Raw genomic sequence first — 14,291 nt, 5'->3', positions numbered from 1 at the left:
AGATGACAAAGTGATGTTAATCACAGTTCGCATGGCTTCGAAATACCACATTTTGGTCTCACTTATTCTCCTCTCACAGGTTAAGCAGCAGATGTTCAGTACACATTTATTTTGATCCTTTAAGCTTCTTTTTTTTTAATTCACTAGTAAAATTTTCCACATTATATATTTGTTCTCTTCGGTCCGGGCACTCTGTACTCGCTTGGGTTTGAATCTTCTGGTTTTAAGATAACTGTCCCAACACACAGCTGTGTAAATAACGAGCATTTGCCGGAGTTCCCACGACTTTCTGCTGCATGTTACACAAGTTGGGAGCTGTAGTGTTGACACAAAAGGAAACAATACATAATTTAAAACAAATAATGAACCAATGATGTATATAAAAAGCATCAGTGTGTGTTTGTTTGCTTACGTGTGTATTGTTGTGTATATATAAATTGCTTGTGCACGTGTGCATGTACTGTACATATATTATATTTCCATTACAATGGCATTTTGTTTGTGCTGCTCAAAGCACTGAAGGAAGTTTTAACAGGGAATATTTCTTCAGCAGAAAGTAGCTCATATTATCCTAACAGAACACTTTGCTCTCGGAGTGAAGGTTTTCTTTGTGGTTCCTAAGGTTTACAAAAGTGAAATGGGAGGCAGAGCCTTCAGCCATCAGGCTCCTCTTCTGTGGAATCAGCTCCCAGTTTAAGTTCAGTAGACACACAATGTCTATGTTTAAGATCAGGGATAAAACTTTGCTTCTTGATAAATCTTTCGGTCTCGGCTGTGAGGCTAAAATCATGCTGCTATAGTCATGCTTCTATTGGCCTGGGTTGTTACTTTCTAACATTGATCATTTTAATGTGGTTTTGTTGTTTGTCTTACTTGCTGTGTATTCTGTTGTGACTATAAAGTGTTTTGGGACCATGTTACATTATGACTTTACACTTAAAATCACATTTAATTGATAAATTGAATTGATTGAAAGTCTATAAATGAGGCAATCAACACAAATTAATCAGCAACAGTTTTGCTAATCAATAAATCTTTTAGATCGACTGTTGTTTGTACAAAACAAGACATTTAATGACATCATTCTGGACTCTGGGAAACTGTAATGGACATTTTTGAATATTCTTTCGCATCTTATAGACTAAACAACTAAAATATAATTAGTAGATAAATCAATCAGCAGATCATCTGATAGTAAAAGTAATTGTTAGTTGCAGCCTTATGTACATTTGAAACAGGTGCTGTAATGGCCTTTTTATGCTTTGTGTTTGTTGTAGATGCTGTCAAGTCCACAACAAGTGTTACAGTGAGGCCATGCAGCACGAAGGCTGCTGGTTCATCTTAGACAACCCTTATACTGAACTCTACAGCTACACCTGTGACGAGGCCAGCAAGACCGTCACCTGTCCGAGTGAGTGTTCAACAACTGCAACCGTTTTGTTTATATGTATATGTATATGTATATGTATATGTATATGTATATGTATATGTATATGTATATGTATATGTATACGTATATGTACACATCATTATTTCATATGTGGCAAACAGTTCTTAATATTTATGTGGAGAATGGATAAATAACTAATTCCCATTATTTGCTGTTTACTCTTCTCTGTCTTTGCCGTTTAGATAACAACGATCCCTGTGAGAAGTTCATCTGTGAGTGTGACAGGAAAGCAGCCATTTGCTTTTCCAAAGCAGATTATGATGAAGGAAATGCCCACCTTTCCAGTGACCGCTGCCATTAAACACAGGGCTATGCAATCAACACTGACACATTTGATTAAAAATCAATAAAGGAGACTTGGAGCCAATGTTTTTATTGTCCAAGAACAGCCTTAAAGACATATAAGTTTCATCCCTTTTATTGATTCACATCACAAATTGTCATCAGGAACATCATTTTCCCTCAGCCTGGATTTCACCCCTCTTTTCCCACTGTATCGGCTCTGTCATGTTGGTGAGGGGTCGTCATCTCAGAGAGGTCCACTGTCTCTCATGCCCTGGTTTCACAGATGTAGCGGAACAGCTGGTCACAGTCCGCATCATTCCACCGCTTGCGCTTGCGTCTATCAGAGTCATGAATCTGCCCGCAGTCCTCTCCGTTCTCTCTGTAGTCCCAGTCGTCAGGCTGACCTTTATCCCAGAAACTGAGCACAAACAGCAGAGGGACAGTGGTGACTTCACTTCCCAAGCATTTAGTCTCTGCTTTCTTTTGGTCTATTTGTATGCCTTTACATGTATCTTACGTTGGGTTTGAATTGAAGTCAGTTCCATCCACCCAGCTCCAGTGTCCCTCGTGCTGTCGCTCCACGAGTCCAATCCAGTAGCTGTATCTGATTTCAACAATTTTTGAAATGTAGTCCTAGAATTAAACAAATAGCAACACATTATTTTTGTGAAGTCTGGTAAGTCTTTTGCTCTGTACAGTGTGTGCACTCCCCTGTATTATCATATTTACACACTGTGTCAAGCAGCTCCGCTCACATGATGAACTCACCAGTTTCTCCACGTTGTTCAGAACTGCCAGGTGTCCTCCTTGTGTCTTGCAATGCTCCTCTGCTTGGTGCCAGGTAACAGTGTTGGTGGAGAGCAGGTAGCAGCCTCCCTGGAAAGAATCCCATCCCTCCCTACATGTTCCTGGTTTGTTTAAGATTAACAGTGAGTCTGACTGTGTAAAAAAAAAAAAAAAAAAAAATCTGATTTTTATTTAGATAAAAGCGTTCCGATTTTTACCTCTAACTGGGACAATTTTATCAAAGAAGGCTTCCGGCACTGTTGCTGCACCTTGAGGTTGGAGAAGCACAAAAACACACAAAAAAAGGTTGTCTAGAAGACATACATTTTATTACTGCATCATTATATTCAGAGCAGAAAAGACTTTTTATAACCTGAGGTGGACAATGAAGATGTTCTTCCATGGCTGATTTTCTCAAGACTATGTTTGACATCAGTGATTTCTTTGTTTAACTGGGAGACTTTGAAACAAAAAAATATGATCAAACAATAATTTGATAATCATATGAGTTGGATTTGCTTTATTGTAATATATTGAAAGTCTTACATTTTATCCCAGTTACCATCAGCAGAATTAACAGCAGCAGCACCAGGATGCAGTATAGGATATAAATCACTATCTTCTTTATAGCTGCAAACATTGAGAAACATTTTTTCGTAGTTTATGGAGATATCTGAAATTATTTGATCAAAATCAAGTGACACATATGAGTTTTACCTGTTTGTGTGGTGATAGGACGCTCTCCATGACCAGAGCTCCCATCAGGCGATCCAAACTGGTGATAGTGAGATTCCATGACTGAGAGAGATCAGGTTGTTGTAGAAAATGTATTTATTTTCAGACCTTTAAATGCTGTTAGTGCATATCATATCTTACTAGCTGTGATGTTGTAATTTAAAAGCTTTTTCGCAATAATCGGAGTATTAAGTCCAGAGACAAATTCAGATCAAAGCTGCAGATAAGAGGTCAACAAAATCTGTCCTGTTTGTCTCCAGGCTGCATTTGTTAACTATTAACGGCTCAATAAATAGATGTCTGTCATTTTCAAAAGTATTCATCTAAATTCACCAAATACTTTACAAAATTTTAATTATGACGCAAGTGTTGTCTTCATGATGTATAATCCATTGTGTCGTTTGTATAGAACACACAGCCATTAGTGCACATTTATAAAAAGTTACATGTAAGGTGTATGTTGAAAATAAGACTGAAAATATTAGCCCATATCAGGGCAAATGTATGGAATATATGTGCCAGTAAAACTTACCACTTACCTTGATCAAGCAGAATAGCTCTGAATTTTTTTTTGGTGGACTCTGACCATGCAATCACAGAAAGTCCTCCCCTTTAAAGAGAAATACATTTCAGTTACAGGAAATGTTTTTAATGTGCCTATAATTATTCAGGCTCTATTAATCATTTTCAGGGCAGTTGGCCTAAAAAATGGTCACAATAAACGACTGCAGCAAATAAATGTTCCTTTCATTGTAAATTTGAATTACTGTTATGAAGGTAGGTAGGTCAGTAAGTCAAATTGTATTTATATAACACCTTTTAAAGCAAAGTTACAAATTGCTGCACAGGACATGCAAATACGAAAATATACAACATATATACATATACACTAAAATTACATTTCCACAGCCCTCTTGCAGGGAAGGCAACATGTGTGTTCATTCAAAGTCTGACTTTTCTTTTGAGATTGTTTTAAATGTTTGCAAAAGTAAACTGTTTTTTAAAAAATAATAAAAATAAAACAGTAAAGACCAGTTGAAGACATTTTGATAAAGCAAAATTATGTTTTTTCTTTTTGTAAGTCTCATGAGCCTTAGATTAATCTAGCAAACCCCTGTTTGGAAACTGCCACCTTAGAGTACGCAATGGAAACTCAACAATTTGTTTTTATTTAGGGATGATTTATACAGCACCTATATCTCAGAACAACTGGACTGCAGGTCAATCACATTACCAACTAGATATTTTTCCACTATTTTGTATTGTGTTACGGCTCAAACTTTAAAGAGTATCTATCTTCTAAAAAAGACACTTTGACCAGCAACCAATTTCAAGTGCAGAGTTTGCATTACATTTTGTTTTACTTTTACTTAAGCATAATTTTGAAACGCAGGACCTATTTGAAACAGAGTATTTTTACACTGTAGTATCGTTACTTTTAATTAAATAACTGATCTAAACCCTTGTTTCTCACCGGCTATACAAAACAAAATTAACTAGACTTGATTATCTCCTGTAACAGAATGACAACAAACCAGAGTCTGCCTGTAGTTCTCGGTCTCGCCGCTTGGTGACGCAGTAGCGCTGTCCGGTCACCACGTGACGCCTCGACACAAACTCCTTCCGGTCTGTGCGGTTCTCTCAAAAGGAAAATGTCGGCTATCGGACGCGTCTCTCGAGCCCTGCTGAGGTCTTCTTTGACCCAGACCCGGCGTCAGTTTTCTGCTGCTGCTGCCGGACACGGCGAGCAGGCAGGTAATTAAACACCTCGCTGCACCTCACCGGATGTACTTAAACATATTTAAACTTCTTCGTTTTGTCTTTAACAAGTGACCTTGCTGAGCTAGCGTTAGCCGTTGTAGCTTCAGCTTTCTGACCCCCAAAAAGAAAAAAAAAAATGAGACGCATTTATTTTTTTTTTACTCTCTATGAACGCAGACACCCACAAAAACCATCGTGTTCTTCTTTCATTTTGGACTTATTTTAGTATTTTATTAGCAATGACACCAACGTCACTGGAGCCTCGCGATGACGTCATTATATCCCAGCTGTTATCAACAAAGACGAAATGTTCACGGGGACAAGAAAGAGCCAAAAAAAAAAGTAAATAATAAATAAAAAAAAAAATAGGTGGAATAAATGTTACATGCAAAAGATGCTTTTAACGTCACTGTAGTTTTTTTTTCCTGTTTATTTTCACATCGATTGAGTAAGAAAGAAGATGAGCAGGATGAAATTGAAGAGGGCTCTTTGTGACCACACATTAATTATTAATTTAATTATTAGAGTGAAAAGGGTCTAAACTGAAAATAAAATCAGTAAATGAGATCATATTTTATTCATTTAAATCGTTATCCTGGGTGTCACCTTGGGTAACAGCATGCCAAGATGGAAAGTGTTGTAGTGGATGAAGCCGCAAATAACAATTATTCTTTATTATTGATTAATCTGTTGATTATTTTGTTTGGTTTTTTAAAACAATTTAGTCATCTTATTCTGTTCATTTTACGCCTCTACTCTAATCTAAGCCTCATCATGTTTTAATTAAAACACCTTATGAGAGTGTTTCTCTTTTCTTTTCTTTTTTTTTTAAACTAAATTCAAGATTTTAATAGATGCTTATTTGAAGTGCTGTTGGTTCAATATTAGAAGTTTAGTTCCTCTATATGAACAGTTGGTGGCGCTAATTCTCCACTCAGGTTCCATTAAGTTATAACATAAAAAAGAGGGCGCAACAGGTGATGCTGGTCAAACTCCAAAAATGGTCCAAAATGGATGGAAATATGACATCTGGTAGTTTCATTGAGCCGCTTTTTATTTTATTTGTTTTATTACTGATGAATGGAAAGGATTCTAATGCTGCTGCTACATGCAGTCAACTCTAATAAATTTGATAATTAAGACCGGCCCACCAGCGTTTCCAATAGTTCAAGGTGTCTTCTTTCTTTTGTCGACAGTCCACAACCGAAACATATTCAGTTGTATTATTATGGAGGAGCACAGGAGCCGGAAAATATTCACATTTAATTTTTCTGTGTTTACAAAAGCGTCTTTCAAAATTTGGTTTGTTGGGTAAACGACTATCATCCCCGTTTCCCAGCTAAGACATGGAAGATCCTCTCTTTCGTGGTCGCCCTGCCGGGAGTTGCGGTGTGCATGTTGAACATGTACTTGAAACAGCAGCAACACACCCATGAACAGCCCGAGTTTATCCCTTACTCCCACCTTCGCATTCGCACCAAGGTCAGACTTTATGCAGCTTTAAGAATAATTTACTTTTTTTTAAAAAAATATTTTTTTTGTTAGTGCCACCTTTTAATCATTAATTTTGACTTTTAAAATGTTTTCTTATTCCTCTTTCTTGCAGCGTTTCCCCTGGGGGGACGGGAACAAATCTCTTTTCCACAACCCACATTTGAACCCCCTTCCTGATGGCTATGAGGGACACGAATAAACCTTTCGGACCACACAACCGACACGAGGACCAGTCCTCCCTCAGCGTTTGTTACTGGACCACACACCCATTTGCAGTTTACTCTCTTCAGTTTTATTGTGTTTACCTCTGTGCTCTCAACAAGGGGCACCCGAACCAACAATTGTTTGCTCTGGACCATAAAACACAATGTCTGCTGAAACCTGAATTAACATAAATAAAGTAACTATTATTACCTCAATTCATGTTTTATTTCTTTTGTGTGTTCATGTGATGTAGTGCTCCAGGTTTTTGTTTTTTTTTCCATTTCTAGGTCATGTTTAAAGGAACAGGTCTTTTCCTATTCCCTGTCACAGTTGGAGAAGCACAGATGGTGACATTAAAACAAAAAGTATTTTGAATTTCATTACGACCACTCTTGTTTTTCCTATTATGGCTATTGAAAATGTCTGCTGTGTAACTGCTAACAGGTTCCCTCAGGATCAGCCATCTCATCCTACATTCACAATGGATTAACTTTCTACCCACACATGTACAAATCCTGCACACCACTGGTAAACCAACACGGGTGACTTCTCATTTGCTCAGTTGAACCTATTTTCTTTTAGCTTTTTGTACCGTAGTGACTGCTGGTCTCAGAGGCATCATGTTTTTAGATTATCACGTTCTTGTCTGCAGCAGGTCAAACATTATAAAAAAAAAAAAAAATCTGTATCCTGATCAGCCCGTTTTTCATTGGCTGACAGGTTTTCCTGTAAGACCACATCCTCGTGCTCGAAGCCTTCATGTCAGGTGACATGAATATTACCCTTATTGATTATTTTTAGGCGTTTCCTATTATCTGTGTCCTCGTATGTTATCCCAATAACAAAATCCTCACGTACTATGTTATCTGGTGTGATATGATCACGTGACTCGCTCTTTGTTACAGGCTCCACCTCTTTCACGGGAGCGCGCCTTAAGCCGAATTAGAAAATCCTGGGTTAACAAAGCTTGCTGATACTCATCTTTTTTTTTTCCACCGCTTTTCTTTTCCCCCCGTTTCCGTCGCTTGGTCAGTGATTGATATTGTGACGCATGCCGCATCTAACCGTCGCATCGATTAAAGCTCGGCTTCACTCCGTTTTTACGACAGTGGGTTACGATTTGATTAGTAAATCTAGCATTGAAACATCTCGGATAACTGCGCGCACCCGCTCTGCCTCAAAGGGGAGATCAGTCGATCGCCGAAACTCGGATCAGAAACCATGAACATAAACAGAGGTGAGGAGACCTTGTTGAAGATCTCATAATATTAAACCATTCATAAGAATCATCCGTCATGTTTTTTTTTTTCCTCTCTCATAAATGTACACTTACAGTTAGTTTATTGTGTTTTTATAGATTTCCAGATGATGAAAAAACATGAGCGGGCTCATTTTTTCAGCTCCAAAGAACAGGAGCTAATTTTGAAGTTGTATGAAGAAGAGAGAGAAATACTAACAGCAAAATCCAACACCACCACTGCCTCTAAACTGAGAGAGGAGGCCTGGCAGAGAATTGCTGATAGAATAAATGCGTAAGAAGTCTTATTTACAAAATTGTGGCTAATTTCACTTCATTTTATAATATTTAATTAGCTCAGTTGTAATGTGTTCTGATACATTATCTCTGTCTTGAAAAATTATGTTATTTTTCATGATTCACAGGGTATCGGACAGTGGCTACAAAAGGACATGGCAGCAAGTGAAAGTCAAACACAAGAACATAGTGCAAACAGGTCGGCTATGTTGTTATTGCAAGCAGAAAGTAGAAAGTACTGATTCAAGTAGTGTACTTAGGTACATGTTTTTACTTTTAATGTAGTTAATGTATTAATTTTCTGCAGCTCTTGCTTCAATTCATCTCATAGGCAAATATTGTACTTTTGATTTCATTTTTCATTTGTCACGTTTTTAGGCAAAACATTGAGTTCTTAAAATACGATGCACAAACACGTCACCTTACCTCCATAATTCAAAAGCTGCTTACACAATCACATCAGCAAACATAATCCAAAAATATACACAATACATATCTCATGTATAATTATTTTTTTCAGTTATTAATCCCTTCATTAAAGGATCTGAATACTTTTTTTCACCAAGTAAAAGTCTATATTCTCCATCCTCTATTGTCGAGGGCAGATTCTTTTAACCTCTCACTTCTCTCCCTTTGCAGCAAAAAGAAAAATGATCGAGGTGATGAGGAATGAGGGGGGGTCGGCCACCCCGTCCCTGACCTCTGCTGAGGAGGATCTGCTGCACCACAAAGACGGCAGGCTGAAAGTGGAGGTCCTTCCTGGAGGTGCCTGCATTGACTCATTAACTGGATCTGATGGCTCTTTTATGAGTGGTAGGTGTCGCTTGTCCTTCATGATAGTCCACGTGGAGTTTACTTTGCAGCTTGATTTAACGTCTGCCCCGCCGCTACAGTGTCGGGCCATCCGATCCTCCTCCTGCCTGTCACCAAGACTGAACCAGAGAGCTTGAGCAGCGATGAGACGGACATCAGTGAAACTCAGTTTGAAGGGGTAAGTTCCTCTAAAAGTGCATCCGTTGAAGCATTTGTCTTTAAATAAGTCACATATGGACTTGATTTATTTTTTTTATAGGATGTGCATAGCTTCCAGGACAGGTCCAACTCAGCCGGTGTTAGAACTGGTGGCAGAAGAGCAGAGGTGAGTCTCATATGTCAGCGCTGGGCTTTGGTAATTGTCCAAAAGTCCAAATAGGTTTACAAGATACCATTAATAACAAAAACTAGAGCCACAGTAACATTAAAAATGTCAAGTGATTCTAAATAAATAAACCATCATGACATTTATTTTGCCAAGCTTTTGCAACAAAGGTAGCCAACTGATAAATATTAAAGCTAAACAAAAATTCAATTCTTTTCATCATCAGTGCACCAGAACATATCTGGATTTTGAATATACATTTATTTTAACGTAGATATTCTTAATTTATCATCATAAGGAAAAAACAAAAGAAAATGATTCATTTTCAACCTCACCTAAACCACATAATTCACAGCCTATCGTCCTTTGGGATGTTTTTAAATCTACCAACTTCAAGGGTTCAGAGGAAGGAGTCTTGTTCGCAACCAAAGATCTTTGATTTCTCCATAAATGTGCTTTAACATTATGTTCAGGGCTAAAACTATGTTTAATTTGAACATAAGTAACATTGATAACTTTATTCTAATTGTGTTAACACTGCATGATAACATATTGCTATACATGTATTGTAATTTATTTTAAAGAAGGAGAACAATAAGAGCATTTGTGTTGTTTAATTTCTTCCACAGAAGCAGACAGAAGATTTACGGGCACTTTACTGCTGTTACCTCAAAAAGGAAATGGAGAACCGGGACCAGGAGATGGCGTACAGAGCTCTTAAAATGAGGAAGTTGGAGAAAGAAATCGTATTACTTGATAAGCAGCTGATGTGATTGTGACCCTGTAAAAATTGATTTTTTTTTAATTTAATTATCGTAATATGTTAAAACAATATGTATTTACATGTGACAGTTGATGAACTCCTTCAGCCAGATCCACTGATGTGTTGCTTTTACAACAGCACATCGTGTGCAGGGTTGGACAGCAGTTGATATAGCTCATTAAGTTTCTAACAGGGCGGCACAGTGGTGGAGTGGTTAGCATTGTCGTTTGCATGTTCTCCCTGTGCCTGCGTGGGTTCTCTCCGGGTACTCCTGCTTCCTCCCACCATCCAAAAGACATGCACCTCAGGTTAATTTGTGGTTCTACAAATTTCCCTGAGGTGTGAATGGTCTTTGTTTCCATCTGTCTCTATGTGTTGGCCCTGTGATGGACTGGCGATCTGTCCTGGGTGTACCCTGCCTTCGCCCCAAAGTGAGCTGGGATAGGCTCCAGCCCCCCCGTGACCCTGTTCAGGATAAAGCGGGTATAGAAAATGGATGGATGGAAGTTTCTAACAAAAGATGTGGGACCCTATTTTTATGTTTGCAATATTGCACCAGGCATCAGTCCTTAAGCTCTTTGGGTAACCTTTAGACTACGGAAGTATTGAAATCCTCCTACAAGTTGCTCTGAGGTCATTTCAATCCCAGCATAATCTGGACGGCAGCTGCCCTGAAACCAGCTTTGAGGCCCAGTGAGGGTTCAGGGCGGCAGCATCACATACAGCAGAAGGGCTTGTGAGGAGCCACTGTGGGCTCGCTGTGGACTCCACCATCACATGATGTGTTCAGACACTTCTGGTTGTCAGCTCTGTATTCTGGCACAATGGATTTAAAATTAAAAGATGAAGGGCCTTAATTTGATACTTAGGGGGACACCATGGCTGGTTGTCACACTTTTCACTCTCTCTTATATATCTTGGGATCCATAACTCATATAGTTCTACATGATACACCAAATGAAAGAGGAAAGTCTCTGGCATATGTTTTGTGTTCAGCACATTTGAAGATCTTACTTCAGAACAGAGTTATCGGCAGTCAAATAGTTAATGTGCACTTGTGTAAATTTGCCACATCAGTGGGTAAATTGTCACACTGGATATTGCAAGAAATATACACATGACAAACGATAGCTCGGCTCAAATTAAAATCCTGGGCTGTACTCCTGATAAATTTATTTTCAAACGTCACCTACCTCACTGCCCTTAACATTTAATAATAATGTTTAATAATCCCTGACCATCTCTTCACTCTGTCCTATTTTCTTCCTTCCTTCCTTCTAAAAACATATTAACACAATTATATGTTAAATATCATTAAACAATCCTTTGACTGCTGATTGGCCAACATTTCCAAAATTAGCTATCCCTATTTATTGAACTTTCACTGATATTATTGATAATGCCACATTTGGTACAATTTCCCAATAGCAGCTGATTAAACAATATCTCAAGGATTTACAGTAGAGGCAGATTCTGTTTATATTTGTACTGGGGCTGGTTGTCACGTGACAATATGCTCCAAAATCTCCCGAGACAACTTGCCCCATACGTAAAAGATATAAAAAGATATAGCTCCTCTGCAAAATGAAAATATATCATTTGTAATATTCCTTACTAGAAAAACAAAACTACATAAATTGAAATGTACATGTTTGTTACTCAGGGGTGTGAAAAACTGTTAATTTGCGCTAACTTCACTTCACAGCGTGGCTGACTGCTCCCAGACAGGAAATTGGAAGTAAATGCGCAAAACCTATATTAGATTTCTTAGTAGCACCCTGGAAATAAAAGCAATGTGCCAACAAGCCCCGGTCTCCCCACATCCACATCAGATGAGCAGGATAGGATCAGTTTCACTCGTTTACATGTGTCTTCTGCAACGTTATGGGACAACAACCTTTGCAGGCGAAGGGCTGTGATTGATAGACGTCTTCAGATACTCCCTTTAAAGGCGTATGGTCCTAAAATTTAAAAAAAAAAACAATGGCTTGAGGTCAGGTTTTGCTGAACCATGTTTTTTAAGGTTAGAAATGACGGGGAGTATGAATTAAATTAATAATTTTCGATTGGTTCCTTCTACCAGCGGGAGCCTTGTTCTGAAATGGTGCTTAGTGTACATTTATGATGTAGATGATCTTTCCATGAATGCCAGGAGAATAATGAATATGCCTTTTTATGTATATATTATATTTATGTTCGATCAGCTGTCTTACTTTGTTTTTTTTCTGCAAAGAATTGGGGGGAAAAAAAGAATCCAGTTTTAAAGCTTAATTCACCAAAATTCTATAAACTCTTTTGCATTGGCCTTTTGTTATATTTAAAATCAGTTTGGTATTTCTCCAAGTTGTGTTTATTTTAATCTATTGATGATATAGTTGGGTTTTTTTCTGCTTTTTTTTAATATATATATAATGAGTTTTGTGTGCACCTACAGAAAAGTTGGTAACACGAAAGCATAGAACTATAAATGTTCAGTAGCTTTGTGGTGCGTAAACTGTTAATGGGGACTCGGTACAGTCCACAAAATGTAGTACAGTACACTTAATCTTTCCAACAATGATGTTGATAAAACAAATTTTAAGAATGGCAAGTCTGAATTAGTTGTTGCTTTGTGTGACTCGTCGAATTTCAATAATTGTTTACCTTTATTGGGATGAGTGTTTTAGAAATTGGGTTCTGGAGATTATTCTAGAAGGACAGGTGTTAAAGAAACATGAACTAAATCCCTAAATGCGGCACACCGTCTGCCCGCCTGAAGTCCCCAGGGCTGCACCACGGGGATGCGCACCGGCTCGGCGGTTTTGGGCACATTCAAAATGGCGGACTGGTTTTAGCGACTCCGGAGGAACCATAGACTGCATATACAAAAACCAAGCTCTGAACACACACACTCCTCCAACAAATAAGAGCTGATCTCAAATTCAAACTTGCATCTCGACATCTGAACAGATGCGACATGTCCGCAGTTCTCTCTGCAGTGCAGTCGGTTGTGGTTCGGTCGCGCTTTAATGCAGCTATTGGCTGAAAGAGCTGTGCGCGTTCACGGTGCACTCCACAAGCCATCCTTAATCGAGACTTGAAAAGAGGATCCATCAGGGCTTCAGAGGGAAATACAGCCAAGCTGCATTTTCTTTGCCCTTTAATAGTGTCTTGTATTGTCTGTGTAGTGTGACTCTCTCCTCATATATCTTTCAGCTAAACATGTCGGCTATTCTTATTATTTTAATGTTTTGAATCTAACACACCACTGTGAGTGACACTGCATCCTCCTTCAGAGCTTTTCACACTTGCATTTAAGATTAAGATCAACAGGCATTCAAATGTTTCAGGAGAGCTTTTCAAAGTAAAATCAGTCCCTGAAATTATTATTATTAGTTTGTTGGCTTTTCTAATATTTATTATTTTCACTGAGTTTAGATTACTTTAGATATTTATTTAGGCTGATATTTGATAGTGTTTTCCTTTGCTGTCATTTGCCTGTTCAATTTTGGTTAACTTTTGTAAATTAGGTAACACTACAGGCACCTCAGCTTTAGGAATGGCTGTAGGAATGAATCCTTTGTTTTTCTCTCTGTTTGCTTCTTTTGAGATAAAGAAAATAAAAAAAATACAACGGCTCATGGAAATTAAATTCTTTTGTCTGCATTAGTAGCCTTTTGTTTTTTTTATCTGATGATAAGTTTATTGGGAGACTAATAACCGCCACAACTAGTTAAAACGGAATGATATTTCTTCAGTGTTATGAAATCCCAACAGAAAATTCAACTAAGAAAAAGTAACTGAAACTTTGAGAAGAAACAGGAACATTTGAGTACTAAAAGCTTTCACTAAATAAAGCCTACCAATGTATGTGAAACTGTTTTATTAATCTACTGCTGTGACTGATTATTTAAAGTGAATTCAAATATGTTGATTACAGTGAATTTTAAGATACTGCAACTACCTTTTAATTCAGTGGTGGAAAATCATAAAACTGTACAAGCACTGTGGGCTATTTACAATTCCTACATATCTTTATTTCAGTCTCTGATATACAGTCCATGATTTCATACTTTGCATATTATACAACCTACTTTTACAACATTTATCTGACCGGTGGACTTTGAAGAGCAATTATTTATTATCTGAGCATAATCGGTAT

General features: G+C 37.9%; 4 protein-coding genes across 4 annotated transcripts; 3 read left to right on the top strand and 1 right to left on the bottom strand.

Annotated features, from left to right (window-relative positions):
* The first annotated feature begins 983 nt into the window (after window positions 1–983).
* On the top strand, window positions 984–1,827 carry LOC138191655 (phospholipase A2-like). The gene is made up of 3 exons (XM_069138573.1): window positions 984–988; window positions 1,278–1,411; window positions 1,633–1,827. The coding sequence occupies exons 1-3, from the start codon at window positions 984–986 to the stop codon at window positions 1,749–1,751; spliced, it is 258 nt and encodes an 85-aa protein (XP_068994674.1). The 3' UTR covers window positions 1,752–1,827.
* A 25-nt stretch (window positions 1,828–1,852) lies between these two features.
* asgrl1 (asialoglycoprotein receptor-like 1) lies at window positions 1,853–3,813 on the bottom strand. The gene is made up of 8 exons (XM_069138585.1): window positions 3,796–3,813; window positions 3,239–3,319; window positions 3,068–3,151; window positions 2,895–2,981; window positions 2,740–2,790; window positions 2,504–2,643; window positions 2,253–2,368; window positions 1,853–2,153 (listed from the first exon to the last, which is right to left on the bottom strand). The coding sequence occupies exons 2-8, from the start codon at window positions 3,315–3,317 to the stop codon at window positions 2,000–2,002; spliced, it is 711 nt and encodes a 236-aa protein (XP_068994686.1). The 5' UTR covers window positions 3,318–3,319; window positions 3,796–3,813; the 3' UTR covers window positions 1,853–1,999.
* Window positions 3,814–4,889: 1,076 nt separating this feature from the next.
* cox6a1 (cytochrome c oxidase subunit 6A1) lies at window positions 4,890–6,930 on the top strand. The gene is made up of 3 exons (XM_069138586.1): window positions 4,890–5,011; window positions 6,357–6,499; window positions 6,624–6,930. The coding sequence occupies exons 1-3, from the start codon at window positions 4,909–4,911 to the stop codon at window positions 6,708–6,710; spliced, it is 333 nt and encodes a 110-aa protein (XP_068994687.1). The 5' UTR covers window positions 4,890–4,908; the 3' UTR covers window positions 6,711–6,930.
* A 453-nt stretch (window positions 6,931–7,383) lies between these two features.
* LOC138191664 (uncharacterized) lies at window positions 7,384–12,732 on the top strand. Its single transcript, XM_069138584.1, has 7 exons — window positions 7,384–7,952; window positions 8,073–8,247; window positions 8,378–8,448; window positions 8,889–9,062; window positions 9,143–9,240; window positions 9,322–9,387; window positions 10,017–12,732. Exons 1-7 carry the CDS (start codon window positions 7,937–7,939, stop codon window positions 10,158–10,160), a joined length of 744 nt encoding a protein of 247 aa, XP_068994685.1. The 5' UTR covers window positions 7,384–7,936; the 3' UTR covers window positions 10,161–12,732.
* Window positions 12,733–14,291: the final 1,559 nt, after the last annotated feature.

Source organism: Embiotoca jacksoni, unplaced genomic scaffold, assembly GCF_022577435.1.
Source record: "Embiotoca jacksoni isolate LCO1_2020_lvr unplaced genomic scaffold, fEmbJac1.0.p SCAF_8, whole genome shotgun sequence".
Classification (NCBI taxonomy): Eukaryota; Metazoa; Chordata; class Actinopteri; family Embiotocidae; genus Embiotoca; species Embiotoca jacksoni.
Note: the sequence above shows the minus strand (reverse complement) of the source record. Positions and strands in the feature narration are given on the sequence as shown.